Below are 25,604 nucleotides of genomic sequence, written 5' to 3'. Positions count from 1 at the left end.
TTTCGTACCGTGACAACTATGGGGGCGTGGCTACTACCAGGTTCAATTTGACTTGCCCCAGCGGCATCAAATAGAGTCATGCAACTAAGCCCCCATCGCACTGCGCATGGCCCAGGCCTTCTTTGCGAGGTGGCAGCACGGCTTCGACCCAACATCTGACCCACTGGCTAGCATTTTAGGCTTTCCCGTGACAGTCTGCATTCCAGGCCTCAGGAAGGAATACCTTCATCTTCTCCCGACGATAGGTGGTGCTATCGGAAGAGTGATGGAATCCCCCACCACCGCTGCTTCGGCCCTCACTCGAGCGGCTGGGATTCCATCTTATTGCATCTGTGTTGCCTCTTCGGAGACAGTGCCACCCGACTTCCAGAGCTTAGTGGCGCCGCCGAGCATGCCAAGCTAGCAAAGCACAGGAGGACACGGTTCTGTCAGAAAACCGTTTCGAGAATTTCTCACAGCAACTACGTGACAGAGATGCCCCCCACCCCCCCCCCCCCCCCCCCCCGGTTTGGAGGCCGTTACCGCACTGAGATTCCTATGCAGGTTCTCTGATTCCAGTGAGGCCAGTTGGTCCCACCGAGCCTTTGGCGGGCCCCTCCTCGCACCTTCCCTCTCCAGAGGATTCCTCCATGTTCTCTCTCTTCCCAAATTCCCTATCCTCCTCTACCTCCTCCCCCACCCCCTTCGCATCCCCAACCCTTGTCTCTGCCCCGTCCTCTTCAAAGCCCGCACTCCCCCCCTCCTTCCCTCCCGAGCATTCCCGCCATCCTCCGGCTACACCAGACCCAGAGCGGAGGTAGCCAACGAGTTCAGTCCACCGCTTGATTCATCGCTTCTTAGAGCCGGTAGAGATGACCATCACCGCCTCCCCGGTGAGGGCTCTTCCGCCAGAGTCGCTAGGTGGCCCCCACCAGGATCCTAGGGCAGCCGGTGGATTACAGTTTCTTCCAATGCCTCCCCGTCGAAGGAAATGATATTTTTGAGGAGACGGTGGCTCCCATTCGGATCTGTATGGTTTTTTATCATTCCAAGCCATCCACGCCAGAGAGTGGTCCGATGATCTTCTCCTTCCCCATGAGTGTAGCCCTGGGGATGGACTGGGATTCGGAGTCGGTGTCTGCCGCCATCCAGGGGCAAGCAGTGGAGCTTTCGCATCATCTACATGATCTACGCATGACGTGCTTATCCATCTTTGGCCCCTGGCTAGGATGTAGCTATGACCAGAACGGGGAGGTGGTGTTCTCTACCTTGGTGGTGCTGCTCTTTGTGTTCCTTCATATCGCAGTAGCAGTACCCTTCCCCCCTCCTACAGGTACCTGCATTGTAACAGGTGGAGTCCAGAGTATGCTTACTCTCGAGCTCGGACTGAGTGGCGACACATGGAGGACAAGGTCTGCCCCCACCTAGCGCACGGTCGTCCTAGGACTGATTGTGACTACTCCCCGTCGAAACCTACGCCCAAAACTCTTTGAGTGGAGGGCAATTTTGATGGTTCCGCCTCCCACAGAGATTGATATGCGGATTGCCTCATGGAACATTCATGGTCTGGGGGGCCTCAATGTTTTCAAAGGCGTGGTGTCCTTAGAGGAGAGCTCCATAGAGCAATAGTTGGGGGACCCATCGACATTCTCTTACTCCAGGAGAACCATCTTTCAGAGGGGCGTACCGCTGCAGGAAGATTTTACCGGATAGGAGTCACTTTTTGGTCTCCCTTTTTTGGCCCCTCTGGGACGCAGGGGGGAGTTTGTATTTCTATTAGTGAGCAGCTCTTGCCCCGACAATAGTTGGCTCAGGCATCATAGACATTGGGCGGGCTCAATGGGTTACCATTAGGATTGGTGAGGACTGTATGGGCGTCCTTAAACATAATGTTTAAGCTCTGAATGTCGCTGCTGGCATAGCCACCTTCTAGCGTACAGTTCGTCAAACCCTTCCTCAAGCTGACTTTTGGTGCATGGATTAGGACTTTAACATGATAGAGTCAATAGAGGATAGACTCGGAGGAGGCATGGCTATGGTTTCTGGCTCACAGTAAGCTGCATGGGAAGAGTTGATCATGGCACTTTGGGGACAGACCCATCATCCATGGCACTTGCCACAGTTTTGGCGCAGCCCTGGGAGTCTGTGCTTCTCACGGTTTGACAGGAGCAGCACCGGCCCCAACCTTTCTCGACTTGATAGATTCTATGTGGATGAGTGGGCTTGCGGTTGTGGGGGCATGATTAGTACCTTGGCAGGCACTACCTTTTCCAATCATGTGCCGATTATTCTGTCCTTCGAGGACCCCTCGAGGCAAGACACAGACTTGAGCACTAGGATTCCGGACAGCCTCATACACAACTCTGACATATGCAGCAGGATAGATCAAATATGGGAGGAGCTGGATTTTCTCTCGGGCTCTACCACGAGCACCCTAGATGCAGGCCTTGGCAAGATTAGCAGTGTACTACAGGAGGCAGCACAAAGCAGATTGGCGGGATTCCGTGAGCAGGAGAGGAGCATTCTGCGGGGTCTTGCTTCTCTCCAACAACAACTTCAGGTGAGTTCCCCACGTGGATTGAGGGTCAGATGACTGCCGCTCATACAGAGCTCAAATCCATAGAGGAGAGGAGGGTGGTGTACAGATACAATGCCAGAGCTTCCTTCTAGACCTAGGCCAGAGATGGAGTCACTAGGGATTTCTTTAAGATTGCCAGCCTCCATAGGTGGAGAGATGGTCTTCACAAGCTGCAAGCCCAAGATGGAGCTATCGTTTCTAACCCCCCCCCCCATGTGAGAGTCATTGCCACAGATTTCTTCAAATCCCTTCTCACGGGTGCCTCATTATCTTCACACGTGGTGGATGCACGAGGGAGGGTCTAGCGGCACACAAGAGAGGTGGTTCCCCCTGCTCTCCGAACCTTCCTATTGACTCCCTTCATAGCAGAGGAGTTCGCATAGGCCTTGTTGGCTCTTCCAAGGGGCAAATGCCCGAGGACGGATGGGCTTCGAGTTTCTTTCTTTCTTCATCACTGGGATCTCATGAAAGGCGGCCTTCGAGAAGCCTTCAACGAGATTATGACCACAGGCGGCATACCAAAGAGGCTCTTAGAGGGTCTGATTCACTTGATACCTAAGGAGGGTGATGACAAATTGGAGATTCGACAATGGAGACCCATCACCCTCCTTGGGACAGCCTATAAGATTTTGGCCAAGGCCATCAGCAAGAGACTTTAGCCTTTCCTCCCCGACTTAATCCACGAGACACAAATAGGTTTTGTTCAAGATCGGAGATTCTGGACAACGTCTTCACTTTTTGGGAGGCGACTACTTCGGCCAAGATGCGGTAGTAGAACCTCATTGTGCTCCTCTTGGATTTCAAGAAAGCCTATGATAGAAGTTGACTAGGGCTTTGTGGAGGGCATGATGTACTGGATGGGGTTTCCAGTGGAGTGGATCCGTGGTATTTTTGGACTATACTCGGCCTCTCACAGTCAGGTTCTCATTCAGGGAGCCAGAGGTAACAGATTCCCCCTTTATCACTTGGTCCGGTAGGGAGCTTATGGAGCAACAGCTGATAAAAAGGCACTCAGGCTATTGAAATATGAGCTTGTTTGTACTCCTAAGAAGATGCATGGTGGTTTGAATATTCTCAACTTACATTAACATGTCTTGGCCAGACAAGCGACTATGATTGCTGATTTTCTGCAACAAAAACAGCCATGGGCAAATATGCTAGTCACTTACATTGGCATTTGGCAATTGGATCCCTACACACTAGGACATTGTGCTTGGACTTTTTAATGGTAAGATACCTAGCTGTCCGTATTCCACCAGGCTTATTCGTGATTGGAACATAGTCACCAAAAAACCCGTTTTGGTCTGGCGAAACTTGCGAAACGTTTTGTGACAAAATGTTTCTACAAAACCTTCAAAACCTTTGACAAAATGTTTTGTTCACTTTTAAAAAGTAATTTTTTTTCATTTTTTTCTCCCAAAAAACGCGTGCAACGGTCGACTGCCCCCGATTTGCCCGTTGCACGATTCTGTCACCGCTTCACCTTCGTGCAAGTTTGTTGTAAGTCTCCACGCTGTTGCACCGAGGCCCCACATCTTCCCACGCTGGAGACCCCAATGCCCACATCTATGCCTTGTGCCCCTTGCTGCCGACTGCTGCCCCCCGTGCCCTCTAAGCAATGAGCACTTTCCATTGCTGCACCCTCTTCTCGTCCTCCCCCTCCTTGCCCTCCTTACCCTGATCTTCTCTTTCCTCTCTGTTCCCTCTACTATGTATATATAAATTAAAATTTCATATGTATATATATATATATATATATATTTCCAAAACTTGCAGTTTTGTAGGTGACAGACGAAACCTTTCGAAAAAAAACCTTCAAAACTTAGAAACGTTTCTGGTGACTATGGATTGGAAACAAATCCTATCACACTTGCATTGGTCTGGCAGGAATGCTGACACTAGAAATTCTCTGGCTTTGGAATGTACACACTGGAGCAGAGTATTTGAGGAACCACTAGCATTATTGGAACCTCGAAAGGCTTATTTTCTATCCACCAAAGGTATTCAATATGTACAAGATGTTATAGATGCGAATGGACAGGTTCTCAGCTTTCCTCAAGCAAATCGTCAATATGATTTGGGCATGCATCACAAACCAATATGGCAAGAGATTATGCGGGAAATGCAATCTATACAACCTGTTCCACCTGTTACTGCACAAAACAAGCTAATGGATTGGAAATTAGATACATTCTTGGTTATAAGCCTATTTCATTTGATCAATTGACTACAGCTAGAGCATATAAGCTGATTATTCCTCCTCCATGGATTGTTGAGCATGCTAACCAACTCTGGCGGATATCTAAACCATTGCATTGGTGGAAAACATGCCTTAATAACATTTGGAAAAATAAACTCTTTGAAACAGAGAGTCTTCTTGTAGAGATGCCTAGTTGGAGTGCTTCTTGTCGGTATACTATTGGAAAAAAGACACATTGCGTTGTCACATTGTTACAGGTGCTATCATGCATGAGAAACGGTGCCTCATTTGCTTTGGCATTGTCTTGTCTTCTCCTGCTCTTCTTGATAGGCTTTTTGGAGATTTGAAGGCTCGTTTTCCTTAGCATCTTTTCTCTAAGCAATTCTAGCTTTTTGGTGGAAACTCCAATGAATTATCAGACTGCTGACAGTTTCTTGTGTGGACAAGATTCTGGGCACTATGGACTCTTTGGCATGATAGAGATGAGAGAGTCTTTATTGACCGGTCAGTTGATACCTATGCCTACTTTAGACGCTCTTTGCGTGAATCTCTCCAGGACTCTTACGCCTTGGGGCAGAACACTACTAGGCAATTAGATGTGTTTTTCCACTGGTTCTAGCTTGTTCTTTCTCATGGGCAACTATGCTTGTACCATACCTTCAGTGATCAATTAGACAATGGTTTCACAAACAAAAATGTGTGTGTGGAGTTCCAAGTTCAAAAAAAGAGCTAGATGCTTTTCAAGCAGCATGGAGCTTACAGGATGGAGCTTTTAAAGCAGCATGGAGCTTACAGGATGCCAAATGTTCTGAATTTACTGAACTCCAGGAGTTGGAGGATGTTAAGACCTCCTCATTTTAAAAGTTAGTGAAGTGTGTGTGTGTGTGTGTGAGAGAGAGAGAGAGAGAGAAAGAGAGAGAGGGAGGTATGTATGCAAGCTTCCCTCGCCCATGATGTGGAGCTAAGGGCTGCACAGGTGAAATTAGAAGAGAAGGCGGAAACACACACACGGGGTCTCTGGCAAGACCTTCAAAAAACCTCAAAGTGGATTGAGTTTTCAAGAAGCAGGTGGCACCTATATCGCGACATAATGCCATCATGACTGCAACATTGGAAGAAGAGAAACGACTGAAGAGCATGGTCAGCCTTTCCAAAGGCCCACCTATGGAGGATGGCGCAACACTATACAGCCAGATTGGTATACCAGGAACCAACTTTGTGGATGCATGGCGAGTGTGGAAAGACATGATGAGGGAACAACCCCTCATTTTGAAATGTAAAGACAACGATTCGCGGACTGATTTCCTCAGGGTAGCAAGATATACTGGGGACACCTAAAGGTGGAGCATAGAAGAATGGGGATGGTCCAAGTGATGGAAGCCCAAAGGTTGGCAAACAGGCGGTTTACCATAATGGTAGGGTCATTCATCACAGATAAACAACGCACATGATGGCATGGGGTCTGAGACCATAGACAAACTCCATACGATAGTATGGAATTGCAATGGCACTCTATGGTCAGATCACGCAGGCTTTGCAGAGACATACACAGGAAGGGGAACTGTGTTCTCCACAGAAACTCACCAGAGCCTTGAGAAAGGGCTACCCGAGGTGTCGGGTTATGTATGAGAATCAGCCTTTAGAGGAAAAATATGCAGCACTGGAGGGGTGTCTGGTTTAGGAAGAGTGGCATGCCTATTTCGGCCTCACATGTGTCAAATGCTTTCAATGGTTAGAGAGGGATGAGGACTCAGGAGGCCTGGTTCATGTGGATACAGTTAGCCAGGCCTGGCTTGAGATTGATGCACATTGCAGTATGCTACTTCCGGCCTAAAATCGGCATTTGCATGGGCCCTAATGCCAAAGGGAGAGTCCCCATACACACCGTTAGACATTGCAGAGTTTTCCCAACAAGGGGATGTTACCCTGTTAGTGGGTGATTTCCAGGATGTCCCGATGTATGATTTCTAGGTTGATGCCATCATGTTGATGGGGTTGCAGCAGGCCTCTCAGGATGCAGGAAATGTTAAAGCATATGTAAGACGCTTCCTTGAGATGGGAGCCATGCATGATTTGATTATATACAATGGGATATCTCGTTAACCATGTCTGACAACTTGCTTCCCACATGCAGGATGCTCTAGTATAGTGGACTGTCTTATTGGTGTAAGGTCCCCCGCTTCCTAAATAGGGGAAACCTTTAAGATAGTCTACTAAGTCTATCTTGGAGCAGTTTCTTACTCGTCGTCACCACCTTGACCATGTAAGATACAAGGATACGATTAGTAGGTATGACCTAGTTCTATCTCGCAAGGGGAGCGTGGTCTTTTTAAAGGATTTCTAAAATCAAACCACTCATAGAGTGATCGACTTTAACTTGTGCAACCTCAATTCTTGACTTCTAGAAACAACGCTTTTTTTCTTATCTATGCCAGGCATAGCCGTTGACCTAGTCCTCTAGAGTAAGGTTGCCCAGGGATTTATTTATCTTGAAAAGTTACCGGACTAATTAGGTCAACCCATCCATAGGATGTTGTCATCAGGGCATTCCATCCTCCCACTTTCCACCCAACTTACGCGTCAATTTATTTTCTAATTAATCCTACCACACTGTTTGACATAAATAAACAAGTTCCTTAATTAAAAGCCTTACACATGATTCGTTTAAACAGTCTTTATCAATGATACACAATGTTTACAAACAAAGTATTTGAAAAAAAATAGATACAATGTTCAAAATTATTCATAGCCAAATCCAAGCTCTTTACTTTATTCTGTCGATGATCTAGAATTCGGCCTTCCAACCTCTATAGACTGGGCAATTCCTACGGGACCATACACCTCATCATCGGCAGCTGGCGAGGACTTAAGTCGGCCTGTCGCCCTCTCAGGCTCCATCGCTTGATCCTCCCGCTCCTCAGAGGAATGTCTACGCACTAAGGAGGGCTTATTCACCGTACTAGTCTGGGCCCACACAACTAAGCAGTATCATAATATTCGTCTCCATTGGCAAAATCTTATTCTCCCAATGGTATGAGGGATACCTTAGGTCGACTCCGGGCCTCGTTGACATCGCTGCCCGGCTACACAAGCACGGAAACAGGGTTAGCATCGAGACGGAAAGAAGATATACCTGTCCTTCTTAACTCAATCAAGATAACAATTTACAACTAAACTCTAGAATATGACAGATTCCATCACTTCTCTTGAGAAAATAACAATTTCACCAAAAAATTTGGTATAAAGAAAAGTAGCATCTCTTGCTTAATGTCTTTAAAGTTAATATTAAAGATTAATAAATTTAAAAAAATCTCCTTTTATACAGTGACCAAGCTAACCTGGTCATTATTTCTTTGTGGGGCTCCCAAGGGGAGAGATGGGGAGGCATCTAGAGCAACCTCTCTAGACTCATTGATGTGTGCGTCTCTCGGGGCGGTATTTTGGCGCTTTCGTGAAGGAGCCATTTTGCCCGCCTTCTAGCCGCGACATCATGAATCCAACACTTCAGTCGAATCACAATTTGGAGCTCGTTTGCTCATGTTATGAGCAGAAAACCCCTAAGTGTGAATCACCTCTGAGAGGCTAAAAGCCCTTACTAAAGTCACCACTAGTGGGGGGGGGAGAGGGAAAGGTGTCCTTAAACTCGATTTGCAGGGAGAAGGCTGCAACTAGAGGGAGAGAAGGGGGAGTCCTCCATTAAGTCTATTCACATAGGGGAGAGGGGAGGGTTGGGGGGGAAGAGGGGGGAGAGTAGCTAAGGACACTCTACCCTCGAGGGTGAGAGGAGGCAAGCAATATTTTGCAGAGGGCTTACTTGCTTGGAGATGGGCAAAAATAGCTTGCTGGAAGGTTGTCGGGTATAGTACGGTACGATACCGCACAGAGTGCCGGGTGCAGACTACAAGGTACAGGCGTTGGGCAGAGTGACGAGTACGGACAGTGCAGGGTGCTGGGATGTCTTGACCACGAGGTACTGGGGGATTTATATAGGTGCGGATACGGGTACGGGAGCAGGGAAAGGGAGAGCAAAGCGTGGGTGCAAAGCATAGTGTACGATGAAAGTACACCAACTTATGGCTTGCATGGGCTTGGGGAAAGGGATGGTACCTGTGTGTGGACAAAAGCTATGGTATGCATGTACCTTCCGGGTCAGAGGTAGCATGGATGTCCACGTGGCGGTCTCTGGACTGTACACTAGGGGGGTCAGCCTTTGGTCCTTGCACGGGCATTGTACGGGAGCCCGAGTGTGTGTACGACATCTTTTTGGAGCAGGAATCCCTAATTTGGGATGCCGGTCTCATTATGCGTGCCGGAGCACCCGGCGGTGCGAAAAAAAAATTTCGGAGAAAATATCCGGGGTGTCTCCCTGGTCGTAGGGGTGCTGACCAATCGGACACCCGGCCATGCATTTATTAAGGTTTAAGTTTACCGTATTTTAATTGAAAATAACTTAAAAAAATTACGTATAGGCTCGATCCGGTGTCGGTTTTGGATGTTGTAAAATCCTATATTAGGATAAAATTGTGCGCAGATTCCGAATTTGGACTCTGAATTCTAAGATTCGAAGTGGAAACAGCTCGTTTATTAAAATTGTTAATTTTTACATCACAAAAAACCATAAATTCATGGACATGTAGTATTATTGAAGATGGGCATGTTACAATTGGTCTCCTACTCTCATGCAACATGTCCAGGACTTCACCACCTCCCCCCCGCACCTATAAAAGCCGACAACACTTACCTCATTCACCATCTCATTCCTTGTCTTACCCCACACACCAGCACACACATCCCCACCCCCCCTGTTTTCTACCTTAACTCGTATCCGCTTTCACCACAAACATTTGGATGCATTGTAGAGGTTTTGTAGGAAGAGAGACCTTTTCGTAGTCCTTAGCAAGACCAAGGTCATGGTCTTAAACACATCCTATGAGGTTACATCACAGCTATCTATCCTTCTTTTACGCAGATGCCAAGTCGAGATTGTGAAGAAGTATGTATACCATGGAATCACCTTTACAGGTCCCCGCTTTTGAATGACCACGATTGCCATTGATCGACTAGTGAGAGGCCACGCCTCCCTAGCCCGCCTATAGAGACAGTATTTCCAGGCCCACTTCTAGGAGCCTCGTACCAATTGTTGACTTTTTGACACTTAGTACACCTAATAGCTACGTATGGTGCAGTTTTTTGAGGACCAAGGCTAGGCAAGGCTGCGTGGCAGAGCATATAGAAGCTATAGGTGGTGATGATGTCACGCATGTTTGGAAGTAAGCCATTGGTGCCACAAGGTTGTGCCAGCAGAGTTTGGGGTGGCCACACCGGTCATAGACGCCCTCTTCCAAACCATCACCTATATCCAGCATGTATATACACTCAACAGGATCTCCTCCTGAGACTGGCGCAAGAATGTTCTATGCAGTTACATCAGGTGAGGGAGAGGAAGTGAGTTAGGCTGGCTAGACTACCCTCCTAAATCCCAGTTTTACAGGAACCACTTCTTGAGAGTTTCGAGATATGGATTCATTGAGATCCCGAGATACATACAGGTACATATGTCACATGCCATGCATATCGTGATTGGCCAGCTCAGGGTATCCTCTCACCGCCTTAGAGTCGCGACTGGCATTCACCAGAGGATCGGATATGAAGAGTATATGCACCACAGAGGACAGTTGGAAGATGAGGCATGGTACATGCCCAGCCTGCTATGAAATACATATGAGATTCCATTGCCTCTTCTGAGAGGGGTTTGGTCCACTTGTACAAGTGATGCAGTATGATGAAAAGAGATGCCTGGACATGTATTTACTGGAGCTCAGAAGTCATAGGGATGTGGTACGGAGACAACATACCAAGAAGCAGACTAAACATGATACTTCTCAGGACCATTACAGATTTCTTTAGTCTACATGCATCCACATCATAGCCCACAACCTGCACCAGTGGTCCCTGCGCCCCAGAGGGGTCCTCATTGATAGATCTCAATCTATTATGCGGGCCACACGCCCCCGACCTAGAGCATCACGATCCTCCACCTGGTAGATACATCCAAAAGCCTATTCAACGCCATGAAATGCTTCCATCAGAGGCCCCTCTCTTGGCCATCACATTGGTACCTGCTGAGGCGGGCATTACCATTAGTTGATTATGGCTAGTGTACCTCATGCACAGGGTCCTATGCTGATATCACATGTATATGTACTAGTGATAGTTGGTTTTCATTTTCATTCAGTTACTTTTTCTATGGCTGTATTCCCATAGACCCTTGGGATCTTTTGTAGATGTCTCTCTCTCTCTTTCTCGTTATCAAAAGATTTTATGATTCCTTTAACATTATGCTAAATGGCTCAATATTCCCATAGACCCTTGGGGTCTTTTGTAGATGTCTTTTACCTTCAGTCCTTTCTTTTCTTTTCCAGATAGTGTATCAGATGTCATATGGTTGTAACTTTGGTCTCATAGGTCACTTTGGCCTTTTGAAGACGTTAATATAACATTTCATTTCATTTCTCTTTATCATTATCAAAAGATTTTATGATTCCTTTGACATTATTCTAAATACTTAAGCTTGTTTAGCTAAAAGGAAGAAATCCGTTAAAGTTTTAAATTGGCTAACATGCACAAGATCTTAATGTAGAATTACCTTCACAAGCCAAAAAAGGTGATGTCCTATTGTCCAATTTGTAGCTCTTTCTAACAAAAGTTGAAGAAGACTTGAATTGTTATAAGGCTCATATATTAAAGCCTACATCAAGACAATTTTTTTGCTTTAGTTGAATATAAAAACTCAATTGGAACAAATTTTAGAAGCCCAATCAATCCAAAAATTAAACATCCTTTGGCAAAATTAGGTTTAATATCCTTAAAATTTTATGCTTAGCGAACTATCTTGTTGAAAAATACGTTTGTTACCTGGACTAATTGTATAAGTATTAATTGGAATTCTTCTTCAGTCAAAGCACGCAATCTATCGACAGCATAATCCCTTACCATCTTGTCTCCAAATTGGGGCCCTAACAACTTCATTAAAACTTTGTCTCATTCAATAGCCACATAAGGTTTTATAAATTAGAAAGACCTAAAGCACATTTCAAACATCACAAAAACATCAACTTATATATATATATATATAATTGAATTTTATCAAATATATATACAATACATATATTAAAAAATACATAAAATTAATGTGTATATTTAAAAAAATTAATATGTATAAAATAACCCAAAAAAAGATAGACCATATAAAATAAATAAAATAGAAAACCCTAACTATAAAATGATAGTTGAAACCTTTGACTTTTGAAATGATGGCATATTCCTCTTTAATTTTATGAGTCACCATAAAAACTACATTTTATGAGTCTTCATTTTGTAACCTTATTTTAAAACCTTTGAAACCCATTTTAGATACTCTAGAGTATCCTTCAATATTTAAGTCTCGAGTAGTATCCTTCAATATTTAAGTCTCGAGTAGTATCCTTCAATAATTAAGTATGAGCAGCAAAAGCCTGCCCCTAACTATAAAATGATAGTTGAAATCTTTGACTTCTGAAATGATGGCATATTCCTCTTTAATTTTATGAGTCACCAGAAAAACTACATTTTATGAGTCTACATTTTGTAACCTTATTTTAAAACCTTTGAAACCCATTTTAGATACATATTCACCCCTCAAGGGATGATTACAGACTCTTGGAGCCTCTAGTTATATGATGGGTGTCCTATCAGATACCTGCACTGGCACCCCGGTTAGTGGGAGTGGAGGGATAAGCATGCCCTTCTTCACTTACACTGTGCAAAATGCAAGACACTCGGTTCTGGGACAAACCTAGAGAATCCCTACTTTTAGACCGCATTGGGAGGCTTATGGGATCACCCTTGACATTGAGAGAGCTTTTGGCAAAGGTTGTGGCACTCGTATAGGGAAACAAAGATTTTCCTCTTTTATCCACATGGTGGCCTTGCCACCACTAGTGGAGATCAATCGTTGGTGCTAGCCCAACTTGTCCGAGATGTGCAGGAGTTTCAAACAGTGTGGGAGTGCAGGGAAGCACTGAGGATTTGGATTGCAACAGCACACCTTTTTGGAAGGATGAGGAGGGATGCCTACATTTGTTTTGGTGCTATTGTTTGGTTGACACAGTCGGGCCTACAAATCAGGTTTGAAGGGAATGACAAAGATATGACCATGCGGGTTAACTAGGGAGTGGGTCGGCGGTGCCGTCTTCAAGACATGCCAGAGTCAGGCTACGTACCTCCAGCACAGAGATTGGACACTACATGGGAGATCATTGCTAGCATCACAGCCTGGCACATCTAGAGGCTAGATACACTGAGGCCATGGAGGGCACTTTGGTTTATGATACAAATTGCATTTGCATGATCTTGTGTGATATTATCCAGACGCTCATGGCCACTTGGGCCAAGATTCGGGGATCTTGGAGGGCTGCAGACAGAAAATGTGGCCAATTCATGAGAGAATGGGATCATGGCATCGTTTTCACTCTCTCATATGGGACCTTGCTGGCAGGACAAGGCACCAGATTGGTTGAGATTCTCCAAGAGACTCAATTTTGATTTTGATTTGATTAAAGAGTGCATTTAATAGGTGAGAATTATGCATCAATTTTTCATATGTATAAAGAAGAACTTTTTGTCATGTCTCCACTGGCCACCCGTTTGGTATTGTGGACATGGCCACATGTTCTAACCGCCTCCATGCGGGCATGTAAAAACCGCATGGATGCGGGCATGTAAAAACCGCATTCAAGCACGCATTATCCAATACTGCAACTACAAGGTGGATTTTCTCAAGGGGAAAAAAAAGAACTTTTTGACATGGTCTTGACCATGGGAAAAAATCTAAGGGCGCTATGTCTACCATAAGCAAAAACATTCACTAAAGTTCCTTGATTTGGCCGGTAACAAGTGGAGTTTTTTTGTCCAACTATCATGAACTGACAAAGTTTCCCTAGAAGAATTTCAATAAAACTTTAAAACCTAAGAGAAATGAGATTTTTTGATCAAAAGGGTTTAAAAAAGCCATAAAAATGGCTTTTGTTTTCGAACAAGACTAGTATTTTCTCTTAAAAAATTGTTATGCAAGAGGCAATGTGGTGTTTGAAGTGTCTTGTTGATATAAGGCTTTTGAGAGTAGGCCCAATCCCCATCCAGAGGTTGCTCCATCTTCCTAGCCTGAGGCTACCCTATTTTGCTCATTTTCAAAAGCAGACCTCCAGCTCTCGTCATCCTCAGTTGCTTGCTTGAGGCTACAACTCTTATCAGCAGGTATGCGGATAGCAGACCCGCTTCAGGGAAAATCTGAGATTTTCTAGAAGTTGTCTTTACCCACACTTATCCAGTTGTGATGCAAAGTAACAAGACTTGTCCAATGGATGATGCTAGCTCTAGAGGCTAGGCAAAACTCCTCTTTCGCCAAGGCAAAGTGCTGTAGGTTCCCCTTTCCCCAAGAGAAAGGCGGCAGTGTTATCAGGAAACTTTCAACCCAAAAGCTCCCCCGAGGTGAAAATGGAAGGCATAGACCCTGAAGGCCAGTGCCTTGAGACCTCAAGAAGCAGCTCATGGCCTCTCGACAAGGAGGAAGAGGAAGACATCTAGGGGGGATTTAGAAGAAACTCCACATGTTGAGACTTTATGGACTCACAAGAGGTACAAGCGACCTCCACCTAGGCGCTAATCCATATAATCTCTAGTGTCTCCTCATGAACATGCAAATGTGAGGCAAAACTACGGTAGAGGCTTTTCTCCTACTCTCAAAAAGCCTATACTCTATCCTAGGCAACCATTTGGAGTAAAAACTTGATATGCTAGGGTGCATTGTCCAAGGCTCTAGGGGGCCCCCAACTTAAAGATAAGATCTCCCAGATTCCTCATTAGGAAGACAGAACTCTCGGTTGGACCCCAAACAAAAAGTCAGGGATCCTTGGTAGATGCTGACGGTCCTGCTGCCATGCATTGCTAAGATGTAGAAGGACAAAGGCATGGCCCAAATAGGTGATGCCAACCAAGATGCCCAGTGTCACCCATCATATGCCCACTTGTCAAGATAGAAACGATCCACCCAGATCAGATTTAGTTCCAGGTCCCCCCTGCCTAACCTCAAAATTGTAAGTTGTACAAGATGCAGCCGAACTTTGGAAAGTGCCAAGCATACTAGCCTTTAATGTACAAGATGAGCTCCTCCTAGGTGGACCATGGTGCATTTCACACCTGTGATTGCCACCCCTTGATGATCATCCCAAGTCTTGATCATGTTGAAATCATCCCCCATGCACCATGCATCTATATGGGGAAGGCCCTGCAGTGGGGCTGCCTCTCTATATCGCTTAAGCAAGTCCTGGATCTGGAGTTGGCAAGTGGAGGGTCTGGGGTGCGAGGAGGGGGCATGGTCAATAATGCCTAGGCCCCCTTCGTGGGGACGCTCTACTATTACTTTCCTAGCAACCTTGGCTCGGGTTGCCCATACAACATCACTTCCAGCCCATAGGATTTTTATTTTATTTTTGCAAAAAGGAGACTTCTATCAAGTATGAATAAACCTTACAAAATCATGTCTGGAAGCCGGAGCAAAACCTCATCCCAAAATGTAGGCTTATTTCAACCAATCTGGGGCACAAAGGTGCCAAGAGAGTCTTGTGGGGGTCGTTTTGAGAAAAAGATCCCTTGATCCCAGTCCCTCATGAAAACAGTGCTCTTTGCATGCCCATGTGGCCATAAGAGTGAATAATAGCCCCCCATATAGTACAAATGCACTGAGTATCATATATCTGAGTGCCTCAATGGCCTCTATGCATCTAGCCTTCCAAATTTGCCAAGGTGTGATACTGGCAATGAGCTCCCAAGTAGTACGATCAATAATCTCATGTCTCCTCTGTAAGGCCAACTTGAGGTAAAAACCATTGATAATTTGCAATGCATGTGCAACACCTTGCGGGCCATCATAGAAGTCTTGGGAGCTAAAGATGTCAACCACCTGGTGGGAGAGCTCATCATCCGAGTAGAAGTGCTCGGCAATGCACACATGGGATGTATAACAATGTTGCCCAAGGCCCGCCTGCCCCCCCTTTCGTCCCCGTCCGTGTCCCGCCCCCTACCCGCCTGCCCCCCTCTCGCGTCCACCTGCGCCCCCCCCACCCCCCCCCCCCCCCGGTGCCCGCCTGCCCCCCCTCTCGCGTCCACCTGCCCCCCTCGCCCTTTCCCCGCCCCCCCCCCCCCCCCCCCCCTTCGCGCCCGTCCCACCCCCCTCTCACGCCCTTCCGCTCCCGCTCCCTCCCCGCTCCCCCTCGCCTCCCCCCCCTCTGTCATCCCCCCCTCCCCCCCTCGCTTTCGGTCTTTCCCTCCTCGCTCCGCACTTCCCCCCGTCCCGCTTCGCCCTCGACTCAGCTTCAGACTCTGATGGAGGCCCCTCCCGCCCCACCTCAGAGGGACTCTTTCGTAGCCCCCTCGCCCGCCCCTGAGGATACCCCCATCAGGCTCTCTTTCGCCAAAAGAGGAAGCGAGCCTCGCCGCAGAGGTGGAATGCCTTCAGGGACATTCCACCATCTGCCGTATAGTTGGCACCCGCCCCAACAGAGGGGAGATCCGGGATCTTCTCCAGGCCCGCCTTCTTGCAGATGTGGGCAAGATCCTGGACGTTCAATTACTGGGCCGCGGCCATTACCAGATTGAGTTTGAGACAGCACAGAGCGTGGCCCAGGTCCTAGCCATGAGTCCCCTTGACATCAGGGGTGCTCGGGCCTTCTTCAGACATTGGCAGCATGGTTTCGACCCAGCAGTGGCCGAACACGGAGAAAGCCTATTCCATGTCACAGTTTGCTTTCTTGGACTTCGCCGCGAGTACCTTCCGCTCCTCTCCACGATAGGATCATTGGTGGGCAGACTGGCCCCACAGCAGCTTCAGTGGTGGCTAGAGCAGCGGGCTTGCCTTCGATCAGAGTTTTGGTTCCTGACATCTCCTCCCTTCCAAAGGTCATTTAGTTACCTAGGATGGGGGAGGGATGGATCGATAAGAGAGTGGAGTTTTCGGGGCTCCCGAACCAGTGTTTTATATGCAGGCAGGTCGGCCACCTGGCCAAAGCCTGTTGCTCTCGCAGGAGACCCCGACCTTCACCGCAGCAGCAGACCTCCGATGGCCAGTCCACAGATGCGGCTCGGCAGGCAGTCCGGGACACCTACTCAACCCACAGAGACCTCTGATTGGCAGCCTGGACAGGGGCGCCGTAGAGGGAGACAACCACAGCAGCATGCCCCGAGATCGACGCAGCAGCAGAAAGCCTCAGCATCATTGGGTTCCAGTGAGGAACAGCTTTGCTCTCCTCCAGGAGAAGACCCCACCGTAGACTGAGGATCAGCAGATGCCAATGCCCCCCCCCCCTTCACCTCCACCTCCACCTCCACCCCCCCCTCCCACCTCGCTTCCACCCTCGCCTCCTCCCGTTCCCGCTCTCGCATTTTCAGCGTCTCCTTCCCCACCCCCTTCTCCCCCCCCTCCTCCCCCTCCGCTCGCCTCAGCTCCCCGAGAGGCATTGGCAGTGCCCTGGCGCTCACCTGCAGTCCGGCGGGCACTGAACACAGACCTTGCTCGTGTACCACAGAGGAGACCTACCATGTCGATTCGTGCTTCACGGATATCCTCTATCCGCAGTCGGCTGAGTAGTCTCGACACTAGACAGCGCTCGGAGGCTTTCGACTACTCCTTTACACGCCTATTTGGAGCGGAGGGCCCCCATCAGCCAGTACCTATCAGAGTTCATGTGGTGATACTTCCGGCCCGAGGGGAGGAGGCACTTGATTCAGCGGTGGCCTTCTCCTTCCCTCTTTGCGGCACTAGTGACCGGGAGTGGACTCTGGATCTTGCTATTAGTATTTTGCAGACACAGGCAGTTGAGTTTTCTCACCATGTGACGGATTTGGAGATTACAGACATGGTAGGCCGACTCTGGGAGTTGGCACATTTCTTTGATACCTGGAGTGCGGATGCCTCCAGGAATCGACACTTGGTGGTTCGCATAGTGGCAGACCTAGCGCGAGACCCTGGCTATGTATGCATACATGAGGATTCTTTCTCCGAGCGGGAGGCAGTCGCTATGGGGGACAGCCACTGGCGCCTGGTCCGAGACTCTTGCAGCACACCGGGTGGGCAGATTCGTAGTCGCTAGGATGGGGATTACTCTCCATCCAAGCCGCTTGCGAAGGCCCGCCGTATGGCTGAGACAGCCTCCACCTCAGCAGGTCATCCATGAGGATCATCTCATGGAATGTACAGGGCCTTGGCGGCGCACACTATGTACGTTATCGTGGTTGCTTGAGGCAGGAGCTTCAGAGATGCCTGGTTGGGGACAGTATTGATATTTTGATGATGCAGGAGCACCATTTGAAAGAGAGCAGGATTCGGAGATATGGTTCGGTCATGCCTGGTAGATGGGACAATTTTTGGTCTGCAGGTTTTGGCCCCTTGGGAGGGCAGGGAGGAGTATGTATGGTCATTGCGGATGCATGGCGGCAGGCCATTGTGGATCGCGGGGTCATTGTGCCTAGTAGAGCGTAGTATGTTATTCTGAGGATGCACGATGAGCACATTGGTCTGCTCAATGTCTATGCGCCCAATCATGCTAGTGCCAGAGCAGAGTTGTGGACCCTTGTTACAGATGCATTGCCCGAGGCCGCACATTGGTGTTGGGGGAGACTTCAACATGCTTGAGGACCCGGCTGATAGGGTGGGAGGCAGTCATGTCACACACGGCACGGAGCTTACGCTTGGGAGCGATTCTGTATGACACTGTGGATCACTAATGCATGGCAGCATGAGGCTTTCTCCCGTTCTCAGGACAATCTTAGTTTTTTTCGCTCAGATCGCCGGCACGGAGGGACTAATTTATCACGGATTGATCGCTTCTATGTGGGCGACAGGGTCGGGGAGCGTGGTGGCTCCATTGGCATTCTCGCTAGCACCTCTTTCTCAGACCATGCGCCAGTTATTTTGACTCTTGAGGAGAGGACACGGGAGACCAGCTTGCAGTTGAGGATCCCAAAGAGGATACTTACAGACCCCAGTCTTTTTGAGGACATTGAGAGGATATGGCAGGATAGCCAGAGCTCTGACCTGGATGCCGCAGGCCAGTGTGCCCAGGGGCTCATCGAGCTCAGCTCTTTATTGCACGCTACAGCCTTGACATGGCTAGGAGAGACACAAGAGCGGGAGTGTCGCTTGAGACGTAGCCTTGCTTCGCTCCAGTGCCTTCAGGAGCAGCAGCCCACATGTGAGTGAGTGGCGTCCCAGCTGAGCTAGGCACGTCAGGAGGTTCGAGAGGTAGAGGAGCAGAGACACGAGTTTTACTATCATCGCCAGGCCTCTCAATGGACTCAGCTTGGTGATAAAGTGACTGGGGAGTTTTTTGAGATCACCGGACCCCGCCATGCTCGAGCAGGAGTATGCTAGCTTAGGAGGCACGACGGATCGTTAGCCACTGCCGTTGTTTCAGGGCTTTTGAGGGGAGACTCGAGCCACCAGCAGAGACTGTTCGGGCTATCTGGCAGGAGTTGATTCACACCCTGCGAGGACAGTATGACCGCATCCGGGGTGACTCGGATCGAGCGATCTTGCGACGCCAGGCTTTCCACACCACTTGGCGCAACGGCCCTTTCTATACTCTACACGCGGGTACCCCCCGCTGGCACTACAAGCCACCTGTTTGGATTTTCCCCCCTCCTATTGTATGATATAGCCTCTCAATTTATTTGTACTTTTCTGCACCTAGGGAGAGTCTCCCTAGCTGCCTTGATTGGTCTCTGCTCTGCCTTCTTATGAGCAGGAGAGGGTTTGTAGTCCATTGGGCTTTTTTATAACTAATGAAAGGATCTTTTCATGGAAAAAAAAAAAAAACAATGTTGCTCAAGATCTCTAATACTCAAAACCACTAGGCACTGGTCCAACTTCATAGTCCCAGCAGAAGCTGCTGTGCAGGCATACGAACTGCTCGCTAAAGCCTTCGCTCTCACCCTGCTCGAGCTGCCGCACCTCCTCCCCGCTCTCGTGACTTAGCCTCTCCCCGCCTGCTCGCGCCCCTTTGTGTCTTGCGCCCTCCGCCCTCCCTTTTCTCACCCGTCGCCCCTTGCCCGCCTGCCCCAGTCTCATTCGCTCCCCCCGCTCCCTCCCCTTCCTTCGCGTCCCGCCCCCCCTGCCTGCCCCCGCGATGGATAGATCAGAGAGTGAAGTTTTCGGGGCTCCCGAACCAGTGTTTTATATGCAGGCAGGTCGGCCACCTGGCCAAGGCCTGCCCTCGCAAGAGACCCCGACCTTCACCACAACAGCAAACCCCCGATGGCCCGCCCACAGATGGGGCCCGGCACGTAGCCTCCGGGACTCCTGCTCAGCCCACAGAGACCTCGGATTGGCAGCCTGGACAGGGGCGCCGTAGAGGGAGACAGCCACAGCAGCATTCCCAGAGACCGACGCAGCGGCAGTCACAGCCTCAGCATCACTGGGTTCCAGTGAGGAACAGCTTTGCTCCCCTCTAGGAGGAGACCCCAGCGCAGGCTGAGGATCAGGAGATGCCAGTACCCCCCCCCCCTTTGCCCTCCCTCACCCCCCCTCCCCCGTCCCCCCCTCCCGCCTCGCTTCCACCTTCGCCTCCTCCCGTTCCCGCTTTCGCTTTTTCAGCGGCTCTTTCCCCACCCCCTTCTCCCCCCCCCCTCCCCCTCCGCTCGCCTCAAGTCCCCGGGAGGCACTAGCAGTTCCCTGGCGCTCACCTACAGTCCGGCGGGCACTGAGCACCGACCTTGCTCGAGCACCGCAGAGGAGACCTACCATGACGATTCGTGCTTCACGAATATCCTCTATCCGCAATCGGCTGAGTAGTCTCGACACTAGACAGCGCTCAGAGGCTTTCGACTACTCCTTCACACGCCTCTTTGGAGCGGAGGGCCCCCATGAGCCAGCACCCATCAGAGTGCATATGATGATACCTCCGGCCCGAGGGGAGGAGGCACTTGATTCAGCGGTGGCCTTTTCCTTCCCTCTTTGCGGCACTAGTGACCGGGAGTGGACTCTGGATCTCGCTCTTGGTATGTTGAAGACTCACGCAGTTGAGTTTTCTCACCATGTGAGCGATTTGGAGATGACGATGTGATAGGCCGACTCTCGGAGTTGGCACATTTCTTTGATACCGGGAGTGCGGATGCCTCCGAGATTCAACATTTGGTGGTTCGCATAGTGGCAGACCTAGCACGAGACCCTGGCTATGTATGCATACATGAGGATTCTCTCTCCGAGCGGGAGGCAGTCGCTATGGGACACAGCCACTGGCGCCTGGTCCGAGACTCTTGCAGCACATCGGGTGGGCAGATTCGTAGCCGCTCGGATGGGGATTACTCTCCATCCAAGCCGCTTGCGAAGGCCCGCCGTATGGCTGAGACAGCCTCCACTTCAGCAGGTCATCCATGAGGATCATCTCATGGAATGCACAGGGCCTTGGCGGCGCACACTATGTACGTTATCGTGGTTGCTTGAAGTAGGAGCTTCAGAGATGCCTGGTTGGGGGCAATATTGATATTCTGATGATACATGAGCACCATTTGAGTGAGAGCAGGATTCGGAGATATGGGTCGATGATGCCTGGTAGATGGGACACATTTTGGTCTGCAGGCTTTGGCCCCTTGGGTGGGCAGGGAGGAGTAGGTCATTGCGGATGTATGGCGGCAGGCCATTGTGGATCGCGGGGTCATTGTGCCTGGTAGAGCACAGTATGTTATTCTGAGGATGCACGATGAGCACTTTGGTGTGCTCAATGTCTATGCGCCCAACCATGCTAGTGCCAGAGCAGAGTTCTGGACCCGTGTTACAGATGCATTGCCTGAGACCGCGCATTGGTGTGTTAAGGGAGACTTCAATATGCTTGAGGACCCGGCCGATAGGGTGGGAGGCAGTGATGTTACAGTGCACGGCACGGAGCTTGCAGCTTGGGAGGGATTTTGTATGACGCTGCGGATCACTCATGCATGGCAGCATGAGGCTTTCTCCCGTTCTCAGGGCAGTCTTAGTTTTTCTCGGTCGGATCGCCGGCAGGGAGGGACTAATCTATCATGGATTGATCGCTTCTATGTGGACGACAGGTTCGGGGAACGTGGTGGCTCCGTTGGCATTCTCACTGGCACCCCTTTTTCAGACCATGCGCCAGTTATTTTGACACTGGAGGAGAGGACACGGGAGACCAGCTTGCAGTTGAGGATCCCAGAGAGGATACTTACAGATCCTTGTCTTTCTGAGGACATTGAGAGGATATGGCATGATAGCCAGAGCTCTGACCTGGATGCAGCAGGCCAGTGTGCCCAGGGACTCATCGAGCTCAGCTCTTTTATGCACGCTACAGCCCTGACATGGCTAGGAGAGACTCGAGAGCGGGAGCGTCGCTTGAGACGTAGCCTTGCTTCACTTCAGCGTCTTCAGGAGCAGCTGCCTACATGTGAGTGGGTGGCGTCCCAGCTGAGCCAGGCACGCCAGGAGGTTAGAGGCAGAGGAGCAGAGACATGAGTTCTACTATCATCACCAGGCCTCTCAGTGGACGCAGCTTGGTGATAGAGTGACTGGGGAGTTTTTTGAAATCACTAGACTCCGCCATGCTTGAGCAGGAGTACGCCAGCTCAGGAGGCAGGACGGATCGTTAGCCACTGAGCCCGGGGAGACTAGAGCCATTGCCACTGAGTTCTATAGAGACCTGCTTTCAGCGGAGCCAGCCCACGGAGGCACGTGATGCTTGCAGACAGACTGTGTGGGCCCATGTGCAGAGGAGGGTCACAGATCGTATGCGCACAGTTTTGGGTGAGCCCCTTTCGGAGGATGAGCTTGTTGAGGCTTTGAGAGTCCTGCCGCGTCATAGTTGCCCTAGGGAGGACGGATTGACGCCTGCCTTCTTTATGCGCTATTGGGACCTTTTGGGGCCAGGCCTCCGCAGGGGTTTTCAGCATGTTTTGTACACGGGGGTGATGCCACAGAGTTTTTCAGAGGGCTTGATCTTTCTTATCCCCAAGGGGGAGGGAGTGTCAGATGATATTCGGCTCTAGAGGCCTATTACGATCCTCAATACTGTCTACAAGGTCCTGGGAAAGGCCTTGAGTTTAAGGATCCAGCCCTTCCTTGGGGAGTTGATTCATGCTACCCAGACAGGATTCGTCAAGGAGCGCAGTATCCTTGATAACATTTTCACCTTTTGGGAGGCGACGGCCCGAGCTAGATTTCTCGGTGAGGACTTGGTCGTGATGCTTCTCGATTTTGAGAAGGCATACGATAGAGTCGATTGGGGCTTCCTAGAGGGCACCATGCTTCGCCTGGGTTTTGAGCCAGACTGGATTCGAGGAGTGGCGGCTCTATACTCCACAGCTCGTAGCCAGGTGTTGATGGCAGGAGGACGGGGGCCGAGTTTTGAGTTGACCAGATCAGTCCGTCAGGGATGCCCTCTCGCCCCGTTCCTTTTTCTCTTCTTTGCAAAGGCTATGAGCATGTATCTAACAGCAGAGGAGGTTGGTTTGAGAGGACTCTAGCTTCCAGTCCGGGGTGAGAACCTGCTCAATTCTGAGTTTGCTGATGACACGGGATTGTTTTGCATGGCCAGGAGGCCAATCTGCAGAGGGCAGAGCAGTCGCTATAGGTTTTTGGTGTGGCTTCGGGAGCATTGATCAATTGGCGCAAGACAGTGGCTTTTTGGATCAGTAGCGCTCCCGCTCCGTCATGAAGCCCAGACCCGGGTTTTAGATGGATTCCTCCTGACACAGTAGTGCGGTATCTGGGATGCCAGATTGGACTTGATTTGTCACCTGAGCAGTAGATCGCCCCGCTTCTTTTGAGCATTCGGAAGAAGCTTTTATATTGGAGTATAGCTCGGCTATCCTTGGCTGGGAGGGTGGTGGTGACAAATCAGGTGCTTTTAGTGACTATGTGGTACATCACGTCTTGCTAGATCTTCTCGAGCTCTTGCATCAGCCAGCTATAGAGGCTGATCAGGAACTTTCTTTGGTCTGGGCGGGATGGTCAGCCGGCCCGGGCTAAGGTGGCTTGGGCAGTTATCACTCTTCCGCTGGCCCAGGGGAGACTTGGGCATAATAGATCCAGCTGATCAGAGTAGAACCTTGTTGGGGAAGCTTATTGTTCGGGGGCTGCTTCCAGGCGCTGAGCCTTGGAAGGAGCTTCTTTTTCAGCGGTTGCAGGCTAGAGCTCCCCCAACAGGGGGCACTTGGGCACCAGAGATACAGTGGATCTTCATAGAGATGAGCAAGACAGGCCTCAATAGAGGATGGGAGGACAAATTTGCCTTGAGCATCCTGCGAGCTTGGGAGTTACTGAGACCAGGGCTTTCTCAGAGACCTCCCACTTGTGATGAGGAGCGGGCCAGACAGCCGCTCATCTGGAGCCCCGCGATACACATAGAGCATGGTCATATCCTGGGTTCTCGGCCTCGTCTAGCCTGGGGACCATTGGCGGCAGGCCCAAGACGTAGTTTTGGAGATTGGCAGGCCTTTTGCAGCCTCCCGGAGGAGATCCAGGCGGAGAGGCTGAGTCACTTTAGAGGGGGGCTGATTATGAGGGACGACATTCGGGAGGCACTCACTGAGGAGTGGTTCACGCCTTTCGAGCCAACGGCCCCACGGTGGATGCGAGCCTTTACACAGTTGGAGATCCTGATTGCTGTCAGAGCTTGCACTGAGGATGGTAGATGCCTCTACTATCAGATACAGGACGAGGGCAGACTCCAGAGAGAGGCGGAGTCGCCTTTGGTTGCAGAGTGCATCTTTCAGAGGATACAGGTAGTGGCCGCCGCTTCTCGGAAGTGGCATATTGATCCAGACCCTACAGATGTGGACTCTGATTGGCACATATGGGCATATGCTGGGCGCCCCTTGGCCCGGCTCCAGTGGGACCCTGGCGAGTACGGGTCGCATGATCCTTATGCGTCCCCTGAGGCCACAGAGATCACCTTTTTCCAGTACATTGTTCGGCTGGGGAGGCATATTTTGACTGCGAGGAGGATGGTCTCTCCAGCTGCATCGGAGCATTGGTAGCTACAGGGACTCTCACAGGAGTTCCTAGAGGATTTTTGGACCAGGCTCTAGGCTAGCCGATAGGCATGCAGGATCTCGACTTTCCAGTGGCTCGTTGCCCATAGGGGCTCTGCAGTTGGCACCTGGCTTGTCTACAGTGGCCTTCCGTCAGCCTGCGTCAGATGCGGCCACCCGTTGGAGACACAGCGACATTTCCTATGGGATTGTCCACAGGCGTAGCAGATTTGGCTGAGGATTCTGCGCATTTTGGCCCCCCTCTCTCCAGAGGGCATGTATACGTGGGGAGCCGCTGCTTGGTCGACTTCGTCAGGGCCTGCTCTGGGATACGAGTCGGAGCAGGACAGCCAGGCCATTAGATTCATTCGGGGCCAGCCTTGCCTTGTTCCTTCACCGGATTTCTCGTCCGCTGGCTGGACACAGGAGAGGGATCTACGATGGGAGCTCCTCAGTAGCCTCACCATATGGTTCACCTGGAGAGCCCGTTGTTTCAGGGCCTTTGAGGGGAGACTGTAGCCACCAGCAGAGACTGTTCGGAGTATCTGGCAGGAGTTGATTCACACCCTGCGAGGACAGTATGACCGCATCCGGGGCGACTCGGATCGAGCGATCTTGCGGCGCCAGGCCTTTCACACCACTTGGCGCAGCGGCCCCTTCTATACTCTACATGCGGGTACCCCCCGATGGCACTACAGGCCACCTGTTTGGATTTCCCCCCCTCCTATTGTATGATATAGCCTCTCAGCTATTTGTACTTGTATTTGCTCTTTTTTG

At 50.0% G+C, this 25,604-nt stretch overlaps 1 protein-coding gene across 1 annotated transcript in view; it reads right to left on the bottom strand.

Moving 5' to 3' along the window:
* Positions 1-25,604, bottom strand: part of VPS34 (vacuolar protein sorting 34) — a 133,600-nt gene that overhangs the window by 16,320 nt on the left and 91,676 nt on the right. Inside the window, exons 12-13 of the mRNA XM_086818209.1 lie at positions 11,673-11,780; positions 11,404-11,505 (exon numbers count right to left, since the gene is read on the bottom strand). Of these exons, the coding sequence (XP_086674335.1) occupies positions 11,404-11,505; positions 11,673-11,780 (210 nt within the window). The remainder of the gene's footprint in view (positions 1-11,403; positions 11,506-11,672; positions 11,781-25,604) is intronic.

The sequence above is a fragment of the Cibotium barometz genome, chromosome 24, assembly GCF_041138505.1.
Source record: "Cibotium barometz isolate CiBa-2024 chromosome 24, ASM4113850v1, whole genome shotgun sequence".
NCBI classification, from domain to species: domain Eukaryota; kingdom Viridiplantae; phylum Streptophyta; class Polypodiopsida; order Cyatheales; family Cibotiaceae; genus Cibotium; species Cibotium barometz.
The sequence above is the reverse complement of the archived record's forward strand: the minus strand, read 5'-3'. Positions and strand labels throughout refer to the sequence as shown.